Here is a 20,560-nt window from a genome sequence, read left to right as displayed (position 1 = left end):
CTCTGTCAGTGCGTAAATAAACATGTCTTGGTGTGGTTGGCTTTAATTTATCAGCTCTTCCTGGGAAGGAGTCTCTGAAATCTGCAGCTTGCCAGCACCGTGCCCCTCCTGTTCTGCGGCTCTGTTTGGCAAGAAGAAAATATCATCTCTCTCACCAAGAGGATTATATGGAGCTTATTTTCCTGTGATTTCAGAACCATTAATGTCCAAATGTATTGGTTCCTGACTCACGACCTTTTCTCATACACTGACAAGTGAAACTGGACTCATCACTTCTCGTCTCAGGCTCTTTGGACCTCAGGGGTCTGGGTCACGGTTTGGTAGTGTTTGTGCTTTTTTTCTGTCAGGCTCGTATGATCCAGTGCCACTTAGAGAGAGGGAGAATGAGGCTGAGAAATGAGGCATTTCCGGGCCCAGGGGTTTGTTCCTACAGCACAGTAGATTACATTACAACTTACACAGAGGAGACGTGACTCATTTTTGATAAACCTTCAGCTTTGAACGCACTCCCAGACCATCTTAGCATCTAATCTGTGAAAGAGAAAGGATCCAAAGCTTCTGGACGTGTCTTTGCAGCGCGTCACATATTTTTTCTGACTGTATCTCTGCTTTAAAAAGGTCCGCTGTTCTAACCCCTCATCAGATTTTCATTGTTGCTGAATAGAAAGAAATGCTTATCTCACATCAGGTGGAGAGAAATCTGTCTCTGTGTCTTTTTTTTTTTTTTTTTTACATTTTATTTACTTTGGATTTTCTCTCATGTTACAAAAACAATGCAAAGCAGGAAGAGATGGGAAGAATAGTGTAAGGTTTGTTTATCCCTCTGGAAACATGCTTTTCAAAGATGTTTTCAGCTCATACATTGAAACAATATGCCTAATAAAACAATGATTTCCACAAAGAACATATTGATGGACATGCAGTGGAGCTTTAACAGTCAATAACACAAAAACAGCTTCATGACTATAAGACTAAGATGCATTTGGCAACAATCTGTGACAGCATTTTAAAAACACAATAAACATGATCACATATGGGAGTAAATAACCATCTTTTATCCATCTGCAGCCAGAGTTTCTGTGTAAACCATCAGATGGCCATCACCTTCCGCTGTGGAGGGGTTTCCACTGGAGCTGGAGTGTTTTCAGTCCAGATTGGGGGTAGGGGATCAGAGTTGACCATGTGTTGCAGGAGAAGAGGCTGGGTTGGGAGGCTGGGCGGGGGCTGGCGGAGGACAACGATCTGAGCAGTGGGTCCCTGCAGGAGGATGTCGGTCAGCTCCTCAGTCGAAGAGTTGATCACTGGGATGCCATTTACCTCCACCAATCTACAAGACCAAATAGACACACAAGTAGGAGTAGACTTTCAATTAACATATAGGATATGAAAAAGTCCAACATTGAGAAATTCAGGTAGTGAATTTCACATTTAACACCAGGGTGAAAGTTCCCTGAAACTTTTATTCTTTCCAATGGCCAGCAGGGGGGAGAAGTACATTTTGCTTAAGATAACAAGAAAATGATCTCATTACTCACTTTATTACTTCTAAAGAAAGCAACTATCTGATTGGGAATAATTTTAGATCATAAACTTAGTTGGAAGCCTTATACTATAGGACATATAAAACAGAAGGCATCTAAATCTTTTGTTATTATTTACAAAGCAAGTTAATTTGTAATTCTTCAAGTATTTAGGTTGTTTAAGTCATTTTTTTGTCTCTCTAGTGATGTTATCCCCCACACCTACAACACCCATGACAGTTACACACACGTTGTGAATTATGCAAATAAGATGATGGCGTTGTTAAGAAACTTTTAGGACAGCCAATAGCTACTTTGTCTTCTAAGGAGTCAGCAACACTAGTTATAACAATGCTTCTTGCCAACAGAAATCATGTCATTGTAAAGCCTTTTTATTTCCCATTTAATTGATGCCACGCTTGTAAGAAACAGGCATTTGTGGGATGAGCAGCAGTGCTGTGGGTTTCTAAATTGGCCAGATTTTCTCTGCCAATGCCAAATAGTCTGGACAGTCTTTATTTACTGCGAGTTCTGCAAACAACTGATTTTAAGATACAACCTCTCAACTCAAACTCAAGTCTCGCTCCTTAGGTTGCAACATTGATTTTCTGCTAAGTTGTCCCCAAAATTTACCAATCACTCTCAAAGGCTAAATGTTGTCATCTTATAAGACCTGAGGCACAGCACTGTGTTTCAGCTCTGTATTCAAAATGATGCAACTTCTGGGCCCAAAATAAAACAGGATTTAGAGATGAAAGTGTTAACTTAACAACTTAAGAATTTGTTTAGACTAGTCATGGAGCAAACAATGTCTTTGTGAACAGAATTTCCAGAGTTTATATTTGATACCTGAAAACCAGAATAGGAAAAGTCTGTCAAGTCTTTAATAATAGAGAATGGTGATCTGGCAAAAAGCTTATGACAGCAAGAGAAAAACCTCTTTAAACTTTCCATAACCACCAACAGTTACAATCAAATAATTCACTTATCATTTCGAATGAAATATTTTAAACAAATAGTCCTTTAATTAGTTACTTTTATGGCAATCCTGAAAGATATAATATAACAATCCTTTGTGTGTTTTCGTTGGCTGTGTTAAGCCTGGCATAGATGTCCTGACAAGTGAACACACACAGAGAGACTCAAAGACTTTTCTGTCTCTGCACTGTCATGCACATTTCTCTGTCTTTGGCAGGACGGTCTCATAGTGATGTCAGCTGCACTTTGGAAGTGTGTGTGTGTGTATGTGTGTGTGCGTGTGTGCTCTCACGTGTCAGAAAGCCATGGGTTTATTAGTATCTACATGTTTTCATACAGTAATTACTTAATTATACAAAGGCCTTTCATCTGCTTCTCTTCACTCTCGTGTTCATCCAAGTATTACACATTACACTGCTCTGTTTGCTTGTTTTGGGGCCGATACCTGATGGGTGTCCATAGTAACCAAGGATAGAAAAATAGAGTGATGACTGAGAAGGGAGGGATGAGCTCACCGGCTCAGTTGGCCTCTTGTGAACTTTAACCATCTATTTATCATTAACTGTGGATGCATAACCTGGAGTGTATTCATGTGTTACCTGTCGTCCACACGGAGGTGAGAACTGTCCGCTTTCACTACCACCAGCCCACTGCTCTCTCTGTGGCAACACGTAAAGCCGTAACACCCGTCAGGGGTCTGGTTCTCCTGAACGACCAGCAGCATGGCAGGAGACTGCGGCGACACCAGCTGACTCAGGCTGCCGATGGCCAGATTCTTTTTCTGAGCTTTCTCCTGAACCACAAATGGCAAGAACACACATACACATGAGTAAATGCAAACACTGATTCATACCACTTGTTCCTACCTGAAGACACAGGTAAGTTTTATGGATACAGTAGCTGTAAATCATAAAATGTATAATACAGCAGAAGACACACAAAGTTAACACTCCGACTAGATTTTCTCTACTATTAAGCCAATAAGTTTTCGCTATGTTTTGATTAGATTATCATTGTTGGGTTTTTATGACGTAAAATCCTTTGCAAAGTCTGTTTGTATTAGTGCTATATGAATAAAACAGGCATATTTGTGTAAAGGAGAGAATTGGTGTTCTCTATATTAACTAAAAGACTGATTTATGTCAGTATCAGCCAAAATATAAGCTTGAAATAATATCCAATTTCAAGCAAAAATCCAGTTACGTGCATCTCTATAAAAATCCAGAGATAGATTTTAAGCAACTTTAAACGCAGAAAACTTATCAGAAGAACATCGGGTGTTGTCATAATAAATATAACTAATTCATCTTTATGCTTGTTTGTATTTGTTTGGGGTTTTTTTAGACAGAGGTGTGTTAGTTTCAGCCTGTTTTATAACCAGTCCAAATCTCACAGGAGCTTAAATGTTTGATAATGTTAGAAAATCATAACACCATGAGGTCAAATAATCTCTTAAGATCTCAGAGGTAAGCCGTCATTTCTTAGAGATTATGTAAAAGCTTAATTCTTGGAAGGAAGCCTTGAAAATCGCAGACACAACAACATGGAAGTCATCAGTTCATAACCCTGATGCTGCCTTAAAGCCTGAAGACCACCAAGATGAACTGATTAGCTTTGGAGCAGATCACACCAAAAGTAGCTCACAGGGATCAGTAAAAACTTGTGAGTCTGACCGCTGAATTCCAGCGTTCCTCCTCTCCCCTTCTCCCCCTTTCTCCCCCTCAATGCCATGTGAATGCCTCGCAGCAATGGATGCCGCCTTGCCTGGGTCAGGGGTCAAATCTAAGGCCTCTCTCTCCTCAGACAAGCAGGCCAGACAGGATATATTCGCGGAAACGCAGCTGAAGCCCCTTGAAAAGCACCCCCTAATGCGCATGATTTTCCCTTTTAGCTCGCCTCAGTGCTGGACGTGAGCCAAGAGGCCACGGAATTTTCTCTTCATATTTTGCCTTGTTTATTCAAAAGATCTGATTAAATCCTCGACTACCTGGGCCAGACACAGGGCGCATATCCTGAATACACACAGGACACATCCCGCCAACTGTTAGGGAACAATTAAAAGTTCAGTCTTCAAACATGAAACTTAAACTTAGAGCTGTCATGGTACAAAGCAGGAAGATTCTACTGGAGACTTCCATGTTGGGGGTTGGGAACATTAAAAAAATGACAAATAAAACAAGTTCAAATAAAGTTCTGAATTTCTATTGTAAGTTAAGCCCCAAAAAGAGCATATTGGTATTTATTTGTGCTTGCAAGCAGGATGGGCATTTCAAGCATATTACTGAGTGGGAATTAATTGACAGTTTATCTGGAATCTATTCAAAGGTCAATCCAATAGTCACCAAAAAATTTTTGATTATCAAATGAAATGTGAGCTCAAACTATTCATATGACGATAATGATTAATTGAACAGTCAGCGGGAATTATTCAACAATGAATCTAATAGCGACAGGGAACTATTCAGTGATTAATTAAATTTTTGCCAGGACATAGTTGGGAATAAATTGAATCACTGGGAACTATTTTTTTTCAATCACATAATCTCAAGGAATTTTAATTTTTTCAACAATTTTTTTTATTTATCTATTTATTTAATTATTTTTTGATTGATTGATTGATTTATGTTGGCAATTAATCAAATTGTCGCCAAAAACTTTTGACAATTGATTAAAAAGCACCCAGAAACTATTTCATAATTAATCAAAAAATCACAAGAAACTATTTAATGACCAGATCATTGACTTAGTCAAAATCATGTGAAGGTAGGAAAAAAGTCACCAGAGCAATTTGGATGTGTACAAATGAACAACAAATTAAGTATTCATAAAAATCGTGACTTCACGTTATTGTCGCAATAAACACAGGCGTATGGGAAAATACGCCTTAAACACAGTTATTTTTTCTATTTTCTTATTCTTTTCTCATGACTTGAACAATTTTCTGTTTTGGGACCACCTCTAAATCCTTTCTGTGATATCAAATATGTACTTGGCATCGTTTTGGCCCTAAATCATTTAACAAAACCTCATGACTCCTTGTTGTTTTACTGCTCAGTCATCATTGGTGCACATGTGAGACTAAAGATAAGGTGGGAACATCAGTTCTTCCAGTTTCCTCTGTTTTAGAGCCTGTGTTTAGTTTAATGAATGTTCCAAACTCAAGTGCTCTTTTGAAATCATTTCCGTCACTTGTTGTCCTTCCCTTCCTCCCTTTATTCTTCCCCTCTGTTTCTCTCTCTGCTTTCCTGTCGGCTGCTTTATTGATGCTCCCCAGTTGCAATAGATCCTGGAGATTAGCCGTCCGATGATGAAATATTTCCTTATTGTCTGTAATGCGGGGCAGCCTACGAGACCAAATACAGGGCAGTCTGCTCCTTATTAGAGCGGCAGCTCCATCAGTTCCCAGGCTGCTCCTCAGCTCTGACCTGTGTGTTAACTCTGATTAGGTCATATGATAAACATTAGCGCTGCTGCTTTTCCCACAAACTCAGCACCTAAAAAAGCGTGGCCCCGGGGCGGCAACGTGACACGGGGCACCTTTCAAAGCCGAAGCCGCGTGTGTCCTTTCATGGCACCTCGTTAGGGCTTCTCCAGCGGGATAAAAGAGCCACATTAAAAAAGAAGTGGGCTCCTCCGGGGATAGATGGAGATAGTTTTACACACGCTGGCCCATTTCTTCACTGCTCGCTCTCTGTGGCTTTTGTCACACACATTCCATTGTTGGTATGGTCACAGGCTCTCGGATGTCAGCGCTAAACATCGTTTTCTCAGGAAAAGTGCGTGTTCATCGAAAAGAATTCACTCAGGCTTGAGTGTCCACTCTCACAACGGGACTAACTGCACAGCTTAATGAAACAGAGAACACTGAATGGAGCTTTGTGTTGTCACTCAGGGGAACAGAGAGGTGAAGATCAAAGATGATGGATGTGATGTTTTATTCTCATGTCAGGAGGTGGTTTCCACCTCTCTCAGAGTGTGACAAATCCACTATTTCATAGTATGATTATATTGAAGCAATTAAACTTAAAAGATTGTACTATGACATACTCCGATAAGGTTAAAAATATTAAGAGGGATATTTTTACGATGGTACAAGTGTTCAAAGCATCCTATTTTGGTAGAGATCCATTTGCTTTCATACAGGGTTTCAATGTCTTACTAATGGACTCACCATCGTTGCACACTATTGCATGCAAGGATGTGCATGTTTAGTCAACAAACACTATCACCCGCAACTCAAAAATCACTCTTTCTTTAACTTATTTTTTGTTAAGGAGGAGCCCAATTTGAATGTTGTGTCTACTAACAAGTAACAAAAATTCCTGCAGACCCTACTTTTAAATTCCTCATTATAAATTCCCAGTTTACAGAAGCCCAGATGGCTTAGCAGTCCAGGTCACACCCCATTCTCACCCCCTTTTCTACTCCATCCACTGTCTCCTATCTCATGAAAGGCATGAAAACATGATGTTCTAAAGCTCTACTACCTGGATGTAAACAGTCACAGATTGCATCTGGTTGCATGCCGTTGTTTTAATGTTATGGTGCTCTTGTAAATGGAGATAAAGTGTCATGTTGGCTCTGTCTGCTTAAGCTGATACAACAACTCAACCAGACATGGGGAGACAACTCAGGCATAAGGTCCTAAACCTGCACAGGGGACTGAAGGCTGTTGGAGCTAGTGCTTTCAAGTGTTAACCATTAGAAGAGATCATGTTATTTGGATTTTAAATGCCCAGTTGAATGAGTTGGAAATTAGTCACTTCAGCACATTAGTCACATGGACTGACATTTTTGTCCTACAAGATTTGTTCTCAACTTGTGCAGAGAAGATATGTGTTATTATTCAGTGTGTACCTGCATGCAGTAATGTCAGCTATTTCATCATGCACTGTAACCTAGTTCGATGCTAAACTGGTACAGTCATTCTGCATTGCACACGCAGGCTCTGTAAGTCTTCAGTCTTAATGATCTTGCAGGAAAAGGTTGTCTAAATGTGTTGTTCAGCTGATTTGTAAGTTTTCACCCTGCCATGCACCCCACTTTGGGAAATGTCCAGACATGTTCAGGACAGCACCCCATGTGTGTGAGAGAGGCTTATGTTTCACCTGAAGCTGATTAACCTCGACTGACTGAGTCTCCCATACTCAGTTTGCTTTTAAGGCTACAGTTGAGTCAGTCATTTACAAACCTTTGGATAAACTCATTTTGAGTAGTGTTACCTTCACGTAGCTTTCCTGCAGAGCACTCTGGAGGTGAGCCACCTGTCGTGTGAGATGAACAATAGAAATTTCCTCTTTGAACACCTGGCAGTTCAGCCTCATCTTCTCCAGGAGACGAACGTCCAGCTGTCTGAACCGAGATGGAGGAGTGTCATGAAATGATGTAGGATATAATTATTCAACTCCAAACCATCTCTATCTCCACAAGTGTGGTATAAGTGTATACACTGTTTATCAAGCTCCTGATTATTGAAGAGGGTCCTACTTCTTCTTGTAAGCTGCAGAGTTGTTCATGTTGTCTCTGAGCTCCTGCAGACTCTGCTTCTTGTCCATCAGTCGGCTTTTAACCAGCTCCAATCTCTGCTTCAGCTCAACAGAGCCGAGTCTGTCCATATTCACGTCTCTATCCATGCTTTTTAACTCTGAGCAGAACGCCACCAGACCGTGGTGGAGCTCCTGGACCTGTGGAGACAGGATCATACTCAAAACCAGTTGTCATATGACTCAATATCTGCACATCTCTTGTGTATTATGATCACTGTCAGTAAGAGATACTTACCTGTAGGATGACATTTTGCAGTGAATCCACCTGCTGGTTCAGCTCCTTGATCCTCTCTTCTTTCGCCGGCTGGGTCACTTGGACATTTTTGTTCACATTGCTGTTCTCATTCATGTTGACCTCTGCGTTGTCTGACTTAACCTTTGATGCATTCAAAACTGAAGTTATTAATCTGTTAAAGCCTTACAAATACTTTTGGAGCCATCAATGTCACCTTTTTGCACATGTGGAGCTCCAGCTGAGTGTTTTCTGATGAGGACGTCAGCAGAATCCCAATCTGCTGATCCAATGGAAGCTCCTCTGGTGAATCTACAATCAAACCACATGCACAATGGCTGAATGAATGTGTGTTTTTGGGATTTAACTAATTTGATGTTCTTCTTATTCCATATTTGTCACCTTCTTTTTCTTTGAGCATGAAGTGACTCTTGTCTTCTGTCATTCCCAACATCTTCATACATGAATCCATGATTTTTGCAACTGTTGTTTCCTTCGGGGTTCTGAGGTGAACAATACGTTCTGACGCTACAACAGATGTTACATTAAGAGTTAAAAAAGCTGATCATAGTAATAGGAGTGCTTGAATTTTCAACAATTCCAGATATTCACCGTTGATGGTAATCTCTATGAGCTGGGAATTCCTCTGTGCAGTGATGTTTGGGCTGCTGTTCCTGTGGAGGAAAATAGGACATGAGATTCAAATAAACCTTTATTTGGCTCTTCTTTTTGCATTTGACAGACTCTACCTCAGCTTGAGGGATCGTCGGTTCATGCTCAGACAGCTCACATGAGGAGAGGACTTGGACTTGCTCATTGAAACCAGTGTTGCAGTGAAAGCCTCCACATTATCAGGACCCAAAGACTCTGCAAGAGGAACCACTTTATTCACACACAGTTAGGTAAGATTTGTGTTTTCTGATGTTGGATTGATGAAAGGTTACCCAGCAGTGAGTCCAGTCTTTGGCTGACAGTATTGGGAGGATGCAGCTCGTTGTAGATGGCCGACAGTAGCAGCTCTCTCTCCTCCAATGTGCTGATGTGGAGGATATCCAGAGTGTCCAAATCCACTGACGCAATGTCTGCTCCACACAGTTTGGCTTCTGAAAGAGAGAGATATTATCACTGCCGTAAATCCAACAGATACAGTAAGCCCCCAACAAGAACATGCTATCTATAACAAAGCTTTGAAAGAAGAAACATGATGGAAAAAAGTTTCTTTTCAGTTTAAACAGATCAGCTTTTAAATGACTGATTGGCAAATTGGCAAGTTTTAGGAGAGATATGAGCTTTTGCAAGTGAGCTATGGTGTTTTGCTGAACTATAAGACTGTTTTGCAAAATGATCTTAGGGTTTTGAGAATGTGATTTCTGTTTCAAGAAATGAGCCAAACCAATGGGGGAAAAACTGTAATATATAAACTGGAGCGATATCAGTTGCATCCCAACACTTTTTGCCTGGTTTCATTTGAACAACTTAAATATATTGACTGTATGACAATATGCTATCATAAATACATCCTGCTCCTGTAGAGGTTATGTAGAGTTTAATCTGATTGGTTAATCATGTCCTATATTTTATTCAGCCCAAAACACTGACAGCATGAGTCACTTGGGTTAAAGTTTACTCCTGTTTTTACATTGCTGTTTACATATGATTTAATCTCTAATGTGGTCTGGATTTTCTGCTTTTCCAAAGCTGCGAACTTATTTTCTAAGACATGAAAAAGTTAAAAACGCTCTCTGTTTTGATTTGATCTGAGCTAAAGATAAATCATAAAAGTTAACAAACTCGTTTCCTCTGACAGTTAAAGCTCACTGATCTATATTATTGCATTGTTTGGATTTGTGAGGATTTATCAGATTGGCAGCATTTAAAGTTGTTGTGTAACCTCTGAGCTGAGAGAGAGGGAGAGATGCAGTACAAGAAGAATGTTTCTCACCTTTGATGAAAGAGAGACATTTCTGTAGCCCAATACTGATGAACCACTGGCAGACTTCTTCTGTGTTCATCTCACGGAGAGTCCGGGCCTCTGTCCTGTCAGTATCCTGATGATGACAAAGTTACAAATATCCAGACTGTGGTGGAAATCAACCAAAACTAACAAAATAACAACTGGAAAAGAACTCAGAGAATGCAGACCTCCGCCAAGCATATTGTGATTGTCACGCAACACTTTAGTCCTACTATAATGTATACTCCCTTTTAGCAGACTGTCTGCTAAAGTTTGGTGTTCGTTGCAGGCTAGTACCATTACTTGTTACCTGGCAGTGCTGAAAATTATGATGACCCAGTATATATTTCATATTCCTGATCTTAGTTTCCAGAATATTGCCGTGGCCTGGATTGTACTTTTACATCTGACATTATGGTGACCTTGTCTTGTATTGTTTTGCAAAGCAATCCAACCATTTATCGTGGAGTTATATACACATATGGTGAAAACGGCCCTATCTCACAATTATAAAGAGTTATTTAAAAATGTTTGTATTCTGACGGTGATCCAGATCATCTCCAACATTTAATCACTTCTTCCTTATCCCATTTTGAACATTTCCTGAAAATTTCAAGATCTGTTCGTTAGTTTATGAGTAATGTCATTCACAGACAGTCGGACAGACAGACGAACTCTACCAAAAACATAACCTCCTTGTCAGAGGTTATGAACAACATGTTTTTCTCAACTGGTCGTAGATCTATTCAACCGCATCCCTACACTCAGGTGAACTCAGTAGCAGCTGTAACATACAACCAAAAGCCTGAACTGAAAAGTGTTATTCGAACACTGAATGGATGGATGTATGGATGGAGGGGCAGATGGATGAATGTATTGATCAGTTGATGGAGGAGCAGATGGATGGATGAACATTTGAACTGACAGATGGATGGATGAACTTGTGGATGGATGAATGGATTAATAAATTGATGGATACATGGAGGGATTGATGGGTGGATGGATGGACAGATGAGTGAACAGATTGATGATGGAATGGTTGGATGGATGAATAGACTGTAGTTTGAGATCTCTGTCATCTGGGCAAATGTAGTCCTTGAGAAATATCTGTGGATTAGATAAACCTTAACAATAACTCTTTAGACAGTCAAGTGTTAATGTCAATAAAACAGCCAGAGTGCTCATCATGTGTTGTTAAATCTGTAAAGGCATGGTCCTCCACACACGAGACACAAGAAAAAACTCCTGAACTGAAGTTTTTAATCAGTTATTTACAGCTCATAAATCTATAAACGGTTGTATTTGATGTCAATACATGAAGCCAGCCCATGCTGGGAACTGCACAGTCAGCAGAAAGTGACGCGAAAAACTGAATCACTCTGCATGTTTAAACTTATCTAATAGTAGCAGATGCTTCAAGACAAAACAAGGTTTAACTCCTTAACGCTTAATCACTGTCTGTGTCTCTGATTAATAATGTGTATGACTGTGAGTAATATCCACGTTTCAACATATCACAGACAATACATGCATATGTGTGTTTAACTGTAAACAAATGTTTAAGGAGGACAAAGAAAAGTTTGCTTTAGCTGAGAACTTAAACACAGGTTTCAGTCTGATCCATGCATTAGTCACAGACTCTGTTTAGCGTGTTCATGGGAAGAAAAGTGCAGTTTCCTGCTGCCAGTGGAGGCTTTACAACCTGACAGAGGAGTGATTAGAAAAAATGATGTGAGGATATCACTGTTGTGTTTTAAGGCAGAGAGGCTTGAAGAATAAGCCCTGTTAGTGCACCAAAACTAGACAAATAATCTATAGTTTCAGCCATTTAGTCCAATTTGAGGTCCCAGTGTGGAGGTCTAGTGTGAGGCGTGGCTGCTCCAGATACATGGTGCATAGATTAGGGGAGAAAATAACAATAATGGAGATAATGGATGCAGGACACGAGCAATTTACCTCAGAAAAAAAACTTTTCCGTTTTGTGTCTCAGCTAACACATGCTTCACTAAGGATAAAAGAAATCTCACTTGGCAAATCCCGGAGACACAGACTAAAATCCAGTGACTATTTGCAAAGTCATTGCTTTGACAGATCAAGTGAGCTGGGAAATATAAACAGAGTGTATTCTGTAATTGCAGCAGCTCTGGGCTCCATGCTGATGCCACCCTGAAGGCCCTGCTTTGATGGTTTACAGTACCTTCTCAGGGAAGTTTCCATTCTGATCCGTAGACTGGGGCATATATGATGCTGCAAGGAAAGCACAAAAAGGGTGCTTAGTATCTGGGGCCCTCTGGGGGGAAAGTCAATCACAATCTTACATTTTTAGCATCTCAAATCTCACATTAATTTATATTTGTTTACAGTTGTACAAACCAGCTCATACATGCATGTACACTCTATGTAGAATCTATAGGTGGAGCCTGGATTTAAGCATAGTGGGTGTTCAGAGAGCCAGTCATTGTGTGTTTTTAATCTGATCAGTGTTGACTCTTCAGCAGAATTAGTTGTAAATGAAAAAAAACAGTCAGTGTGGAGGGCAAAGCAGGCAGATCACAATCCAGCATAACATCTCAGCAGCTACTGTTGGTAATCTGAGGAATTTCAATTCCTCTCTTATCAACAGACACTGAGACATAAATTTGCTAGATGCTGAGTCAATAAAAACCGAGTCACTTCCTGGAATGCATCAGAAATGATGGATCCAACCAGTCATATTGACCAATCAGGTTATCAGCAGGATGTCAGTCGGTATGGAGAGCAAAAGCAGGAGTTCTAGGATTCTGAGATAAACAAAACTTTGCCCCAGTGTTGCCAACTTAGCAACTTTCTCACTATATTGAGCAACTTTTCAGACCCCTCAGGGGCGTGCACTTTCTGTCTCTCTATGAACATTATTCCTGTCTCCTAAAGCAACCATGACAATTACATGCAAATAGTGTATTATGCAAGGCTGCCCTCTGGCCCTGTGGACCGTCTGGACTCTGTGGAGGTGGACTCTGAAAGATGGCCAAGCTGACATCTCCAATGGGCAACATGTCCCACCCTTTTAGAAGACTTTCTACCTGTATGTTATGCTCAGTGTGTATTTTTTCCAAGTTACTCTTCCTTTATTATTGTATTGATCTATTTTCATTGTAATATTTCTTACTAACACTTTCTCTTTTGCTGTTGTAACTCTGTAAATTCCCCATTGTGGGACAAGTAAATGTGCATCTTATCTTGTCTGATCACGAGAAACTCAGTTTGTGTTGCAGCTTGATACTGCTGTAAGAAGACATATTGAGGCCTCTGTGGAACTTACTGTTTACAGTGAAACTGAGACTCACCACAAACAGATGTACATCATTAAACAAGTTATTGAGCATTTAGTTAATGGTGGGATTCAGCTGTGGTTTTAATCTGAACACACAGTTGCTTCTTTGTGTGTTGCAAGTTGGATGACAAACAATTGTAGAAAAAAGTCTCAGCTGTAGGACTTTATTTAATGACAGCTGATGTTACCTGAATATAAACACTTTTGTAAACTCAAGTAATTTTGCCTTTTTTATTTACATAGTCAACATAATAGTATCAAACTCACCAACAGTAACCCGTCGTTCTCGTGGCGTGCCCTCATCCTTCCGCTCACTCGTTTGTGTTAAAGCGTGAAAGGTGGCACTCCTGGTCAGCTTGTCCTCAAGGCTGCAGGAGCGAGTTATCAGCCTCTGTCACATAAAACGAGATTTAGACTGAAAATCCAGACCAATCAAATCAATTCACCGTACTTTCAGCCTCATGAGAATTAGAGTCACTGTCTAAACTACATAAAGTCACATCATCAGGAATGTGCAAAGACTCTACAGACACCTTTAAATAAATCAAAGCTGTATGAGATGCTTTTATATAGAAAGAGCATGTGATTTACAGTCAGACAGGACCATGAGAAAACTCTTCAGGGTAAAAATAATCACGGCATGGTCTTCATACCGGCTGGTGAGTAAATGTGTCCATGTTGGTGTTTGGAAGATGAAAATCTGTTTTCAGCATGTCAGCACAGATCACATCTCTGCCACTCAGGTTATCTGAAAAATAATAAAGACAAAGTAACACATGGTTAAGGTCTCAGGGTTTATCTTTGAAGAGCAAGAAGGCGTTTTAGCCTCACCCATCCATCGCACCAATTTCTTTTCTCAAAGATCTGTTTTCGAAACAGTTCTCAAGAACAGTTTCGATCAAAATGGCTTTTTTATTTTTTTTTCTCAAATTGAAGAACATTTTTAAGCTCTAGTACTAGTTTCTACCAAGCAGCAACCCCATGTTGTCAATGTACTGAAGAAGTACTTGCATTTCCTTTAGTGTCCACTAGAGGTTCAAAAAGCCAAGGGGAGCCCTTCAGCATCCATATCAAAACATCTGACTTTACACCAAAGATAATGTGTTCACAGCCTGATACAAAAATATTTTTTTGTCCAATAAGCCAATTTCTAGGGAAAAAGACTGAGGCAATTGGGGAAAAAAGTCCTATATTAATTAATTTATTTATGTATTTATTTATTTAAATATAGTAAATATGGGAAAAACAACCAGAATTCTGACATCAAAAGTTGAAAATTCTGACTTTAATCTCAGAATTATGTATATGGTACATTCCTTTTTTTTCCCTTATTGACTTCTGTACATTTCTCTTTTTTTAAACAAAACATTTTGGAGTAATATTTTTTTAAGAGGTCTAGGCTAAATGTTTTGCCAAAGTTGCCGCAATGGACTGACTTGATGTTTGCTATGGACTTTGCAGGAAAGACCAACAGTTGCATTAATCAAAAGAAAGAGAAATCATAAAATTGCCAATTTCATGGCATTTTATTTAAATGCATGGTTGCAAATAGAAAAAAAGACCAAACAAAAAACTTAATAACATGAAACGTCTAATAGGGATTTTATTCAGACCCACGGCAAATACCAGATAAGAAAACTTCGGTGAGCGTCAGGATCTCGAAAACCACACAAATGGTCTGAGAGAGAAAATTTGGTGAGTGAAAGAGGCCCATTGTTTTTACCCTTTTAAGGCTCTCTGTTCCTTCAGCTGTAGATTTTTTTTCCTGCAGGTCACCAGGTCTATTTGCAGTTTATTGCTGATACGAGATGCCGCTTAATGAGGTTGCTTGGAAACCTTTTAGACACACTAAAATCTGTCTGGTCCATGACATAGTTCTCTGACAACCCGAGTTCTTTCCCACAGAAAGCTCATATTCTTACATTTTCCAAATGTCACTTGGTCAACGAGCGGGATATCTTTTTTTCTGCTATGATAACAAGCAAGACGAATGAGGCTGAGAACATGGCATCCAGCTTTCTCAGGCAGCACTGCTCTGTGATGTGAGAGTGATAGATGCCTGAACATTTGCACTTCTCAGCTTCAACTTTCAAACCTCCACGGATGATAAAAAGACAACAGAAGTCTTTTTCAAATAGTTTACCCATCAAAATATCCCCCCTAATTTCTTAAACACATGGTTTTCATTTCAGAGGCCTGTTTCTGGAAGGCTACTTTGACATGGACAGAGGTTTAGATGGAGGCAGAATCAGATAAGACGGTGTAATTGGTTTATGTGTGTCAGCAGAGGAATCTTGTCTGGGTCCTGGAGAGACAGTGGAGTACAGGGAGGGGGGGCTGCGATTCTGCGAGCTGGCACTCTCTTCATCACCTGGCTGGCCTGTGAGTCAGAGGATCATGAAGTCTGCAGCCTGAAGCTACCCAAACTCAGAACTGTCTCTGCTTAAAGTGAGAAATGTGATGAGTGTTGGTTAAATGTGAAGACGGGCAGGAGCCACCTCCTCCAGACGACCTCAGACACAACAGTGTGTCTTTGAAATTCTGAGAAAATCACTTCCAGTCTCGCTCTGGGATTTCTTTTTCACCATGCATGAGAGCTGGGAGGAAAAAAAAATTGGATCCTCCAGTACACCCACCATACCGCAGCCATTTTTTAAACTTCACACAGTCGACCACGATCGGGAAAAGGCCAATCAAAACAAAAAGCGACAGGAAACTATGGGCAGGCTGAGGGGCACAGACTGATGTTTCCTTACAGGGTGAAATCACCAGAATAGGATGGAAGGACATCATTCCCAGAAGAAGTCCGAGGATGAGTGAGTCCTCTGAGGCGTGACGGGTTTTAGGTGACACATGCACACTCAGGTGGCAAGTTTAAACCATATAACAGCCATTTAATTCAGGATTTAAAGATAGCAGTATGTTTTGTCAGCAAATAGTCAGATTGTGCAGCCATGGCATTCAAGAAAGTGCACCCCTATGTGTTGCACTGGTGTCTTTAAAGATGCTATGGGAGGAGGATCTGTTTTAATTGCACTCCCTTGCCACCTTCTGGCCTGGAGTCTCACAAATTACTTTTAGTGAAGTGTGTTTCTTTGTTCAAGACAACTTTTTACTGGATACAACACGCTAAGGGAAGGTATTTATCGTAGTTATGTGGTGCTATGGTTTGAAACGTGACATCAAGCAAATGTTGTAGTAGCTGGTTATACATGGTGACATCAGCAGCCCTAACTCCACCTTATCTGTAGGCTACCATGACAACAAGTAAACACTGTCGGTTTGTATGTAGTTAAGTAGCCATTTATATTTAGCATGGCTGACAGCTCGGTGCTTTGAGACGTGTCTGTTACGTCTAACGTTAGTAAATCCTGGTTAGCTATTTCTTGCCAGTCATCTATCAAGCAGAGCTAACGCGACCTCACTATTCATTTTATTGATAGACTCTCAAGTTTGAACAGACCACTGCAGAAAAACTGCTGCATGTAGGTTGGAATGAACATTATCACAAACAGATTAGCCCTTTTAGCCTTTAGCTCGGGCTGTATCACTCTCCCCTGTAGCTTTCTTCTGCTTCTTGGGCTTTGTAGAATTCTTATCACTTTGGCAAGATAGTGAGTTTAAGCAACTTTTTGTTTGGCAAAGTGAGAGTAAACCAAATTTAAATCCAAATGAAAGGATTTTTGTAAAAGACGAACCACAACAGCAGTGTTTATTTTAAAATCCTGAGGTCATTTCTGCCCATTTCCACACACATACTGAGCAATCCAGATCTGGTGCATGACACACTTTGACAACCATTCACAAGCAGACACACACACACACACACATACACAGGATTAATGACCAAGCACAGCTTTAGATTCAGAACTTTTCAGCACATTTCTGTAATGGATAGGCAGAAGCGATGCTTATCATTTCCAGTAGCATTGTCCTCGGGTAGTTTGAAAAGAAATGAAGCTCTTTGAGAGACGAGCGAGGGAGGAGAGCATGCTGAGTCACAGGAACCCAAAACCTGGGAACCACCTGCCCAGCCACGCTCTGGGAATACACACACAAAGGCTAAAAAGGGAATCCAACAAAGGGGAACTTCTGGGGCTCCCAAAGGAGGCGTTCTAGGTACTGTAGCCATGTCACATAATGATGGCAATTTCTTCAGACTGGGGGACTGAGATCAGAATGCAGATGCAATACATGAGCTCAACAGCTGGATGGAGTGATCCAGAGAGTCATCTAGGGCCGTTTACTTCTCACCTGGGGGTTGCAGAATGGAAACAGAGCGGTGGAAAAACAAACACTATTCTGAGTTACTTCAGAAGAACTCACCCAGGTTGTGTTCGGTGAATGACAGAAGATTGATCCCGGTGTTGTAGCTCACTGTGACAGAAAGAGAAACCAAGAGAAGCCTTGTGACGACAATCCTACTGGAACAGGAACTAAAGAAACATAAAAATACATTTGAGCTGTTTGTAAACTGATTCTTTTGGCTTGTTTATGAACTGCCAAATCTAGGAAAAACAAGGTGATGTGTCTGGGGAGCTTTTACGACAGTTGAGGATGCACAAACTCAGTACAATTTCAAGTGGAGGGAAGTTATAGTCCATCAGGACACACAATGACTGAAGAGGCACATTACATCTATTCATGGTGACTCTAGTTAGAGCAAAAACCTCTATGCTATGGGACGTATTTCACATTCATCTTATCAAACCATCAATCAGTAAACTATGTCTACAAGTTTGATGACAAACCTGCAAATGAAAGGCCTGTACTGTTTTTTGTTTGTTTGTTTTTTAAAGATAGAAATGTCTGCTTGTCAGCAAATTGTCTTCAGGCTAGCAGTTTCTTGCTCACAGCTAAACTTGACCTGCTGCTACCTCATCTTTCAGCTATCATGGCCGTCCAGTCAGAACTGACCAGGTGCAAGTGCAACAGCTTGGCCAGTTGCTTGATTAGAGGCATAAACAGGATTGTCTAAACAATGTGTCTCCTGAAACACAGCACAATCAAAACAACAAAAACAATGTTTCATGTTTCAGGGACCTGCCAAACTACAGATGGTAAAATTGACCATGTCAGTTGGAGCAAGAGTGTGCATCGCCACTAACAACTACACAAGAGAAGCACATACCCTGTACACAACTCTTTCCAAGGAATATTGTCCAATTGTCCACCAATTTCTTCCAAGGTCATCTTTGTTTACAGGCTTTCTTCCTGCTTAAATCACAACTAAACTGCACCTGAAGCTATCTCCTCTTTCAAGGGAACTGACTCTGATCGGTCCAATCATACTTGATCTTGGAAAGCATCAGCTCAAAGCTTTGCAAGATGAATTTGTCTATTGTTGGACACTAAATCTGGCCAATCTATGAGATTTGCAAGGTCAAAGAAACAACGGAACAAGTGGCGGCTGGGCCATGCTTTTCTTCTGTGTCATCACTTTTATAGCATTGACAATAACCAAACCAAAGGTACCTGTTATGGACGTCAGAGTCCTTAAACCTTAAGACATTGTAGACTACTTCTTTGATTTAATAAGTTATCAAGTTACCACAATCAGACCAACAATGAGAGGAGTTAGACAGAAATTGTTGCTGCAATAGATGCTCCATAGACTGTCTTTGAATGAGTAAAACTTTGTGATCAAATTGGTCTTGACTGCAAGGGTCGGTTATCTATTACATGGTTAGTACACAGCAAATGACCATGTGATCTTGTTCATTAGCTTTGGGCTGATTTAATGTTACCAGACTTTGTCTAATAAGGTTTTTCTGTGACTCACTTTTCTTAGACAGCTCAGGGAGATGAGCCACCTGGAAGGCCCCACAGAAGAACCTGTGATTTGCTTTCTCTTTCTCCTCATCTTTAGCCAGCTCAGTCTCGCTTTCCTCTCCAAACGGATCACTCAGACTATCTTTGGAATCAGCATCACTGTCAGCACTATTCTCAGGCAGAGTGAACTTCTCTGCCGGCTCCTCTTCTTCTTCCGCCCTCTCCATCCTCTCCTGGTCTCCAGCAGCGGAGCTTCCATCACTGCTTGATACGTGCACCATGCTCTCCTCTGAGTAAACGTCAAAGAACTGATCATCGTCGGTGACGTCGGAGGGAGTGGGCGGGATCAGGTTGATGAGAGGCTGTAGAAGACTTCCAGAAGCTGGCGTGCTGTCAGTGCCACTCTCAAAAAAGAGCTGGTCGTCCTCTTCGTCATCGCTGATGGAGACGATGGCAAATTCTCCCTGCGGCTGTATCGGGAGGGATGACAGAGGCTTCACTTGTTTCTTCTTCTTCAGGGCTCTGGGGCAGGCCGACACAGAGCTGGCTGAGCGGGCCATCGTGCTCCTGGAGGTCAGGGGTTCCTCATCGAGCGGGCTGAAGCTGCCGTTAACTATCCCCAGATCCTCCACTGTAATCTGGATAACCTCGTTCTCATCTGATCCCCGTTGATCCAAGTGTGGAAGCTGAGGGCCCCCGCAAATCTCTGTTTCCTGCTCCTGCAGAGGGCCCCCCTCCTCACCCTGCAAACATGAGCAGCAGAGCAGCCTGTGAGGAAGACGCTGCATGCAGATTCTCCACCGCTGTCTGAGAGGCCGCTGTTTCCCTGCTTCTGCTCTTGCCATGACTTCTCCCCTGACTTTACTCGTCTATACTGCTCAACAACGGCTCTTTAGATTGATCAGATAAATTTGAGCGACTGAAGAGAGACAAACAAGCGAGCACACCTCTGAGATATAACACTGGCCACAGCATCTGCACTCAACACAAACACTCATGTATAACGTGTTGCTTAGAGAGGAGTAAAAAATAGAGTGTCTCATGCTCTCCAGGTCAGGTGAACGCTTGAAATGAATGCAGGCCTTAATCAGCAGGCTTTGATATGTTAAACAGCAGCTTTTAGGTACAGCTCTGGTTTCAAAGGGACTTAATAAGACTGAGTCTATGCCAAAATGATATCTTAGGAAAATCATATTTAATGTAGAAAACAAAGAGAGTCGTAAGGAGCTTAAAATGAAATCAGGC

The 20,560-nt window shown here is 40.9% G+C and overlaps 1 protein-coding gene across 1 annotated transcript; it reads right to left on the bottom strand.

Annotated features, from left to right (window-relative positions):
- Positions 1-1,089: 1,089 nt before the first annotated feature.
- Positions 1,090-19,875, bottom strand: LOC141795167 (uncharacterized). The gene is made up of 16 exons (XM_074675957.1): positions 19,326-19,875; positions 17,870-17,920; positions 14,197-14,291; positions 13,811-13,934; positions 12,428-12,477; positions 10,219-10,324; positions 9,221-9,379; positions 9,026-9,143; positions 8,889-8,950; positions 8,679-8,804; positions 8,494-8,588; positions 8,280-8,420; positions 7,986-8,182; positions 7,721-7,850; positions 3,098-3,291; positions 1,090-1,327 (listed from the first exon to the last, which is right to left on the bottom strand). The coding sequence occupies exons 1-16, from the start codon at positions 19,873-19,875 to the stop codon at positions 1,090-1,092; spliced, it is 2,436 nt and encodes an 811-aa protein (XP_074532058.1).
- Between the last annotated feature and the right edge of the window lie 685 nt (positions 19,876-20,560).

This window comes from Halichoeres trimaculatus, unplaced genomic scaffold (genome assembly GCF_033239565.1).
Source record: "Halichoeres trimaculatus isolate MK-OKI-2021-1 unplaced genomic scaffold, fHalTri1.1 fHalTri1_scaffold_8, whole genome shotgun sequence".
NCBI classification, from domain to species: Eukaryota; Metazoa; Chordata; class Actinopteri; order Labriformes; family Labridae; genus Halichoeres; species Halichoeres trimaculatus.
Note: the sequence above shows the minus strand (reverse complement) of the source record. Positions and strands in the feature narration are given on the sequence as shown.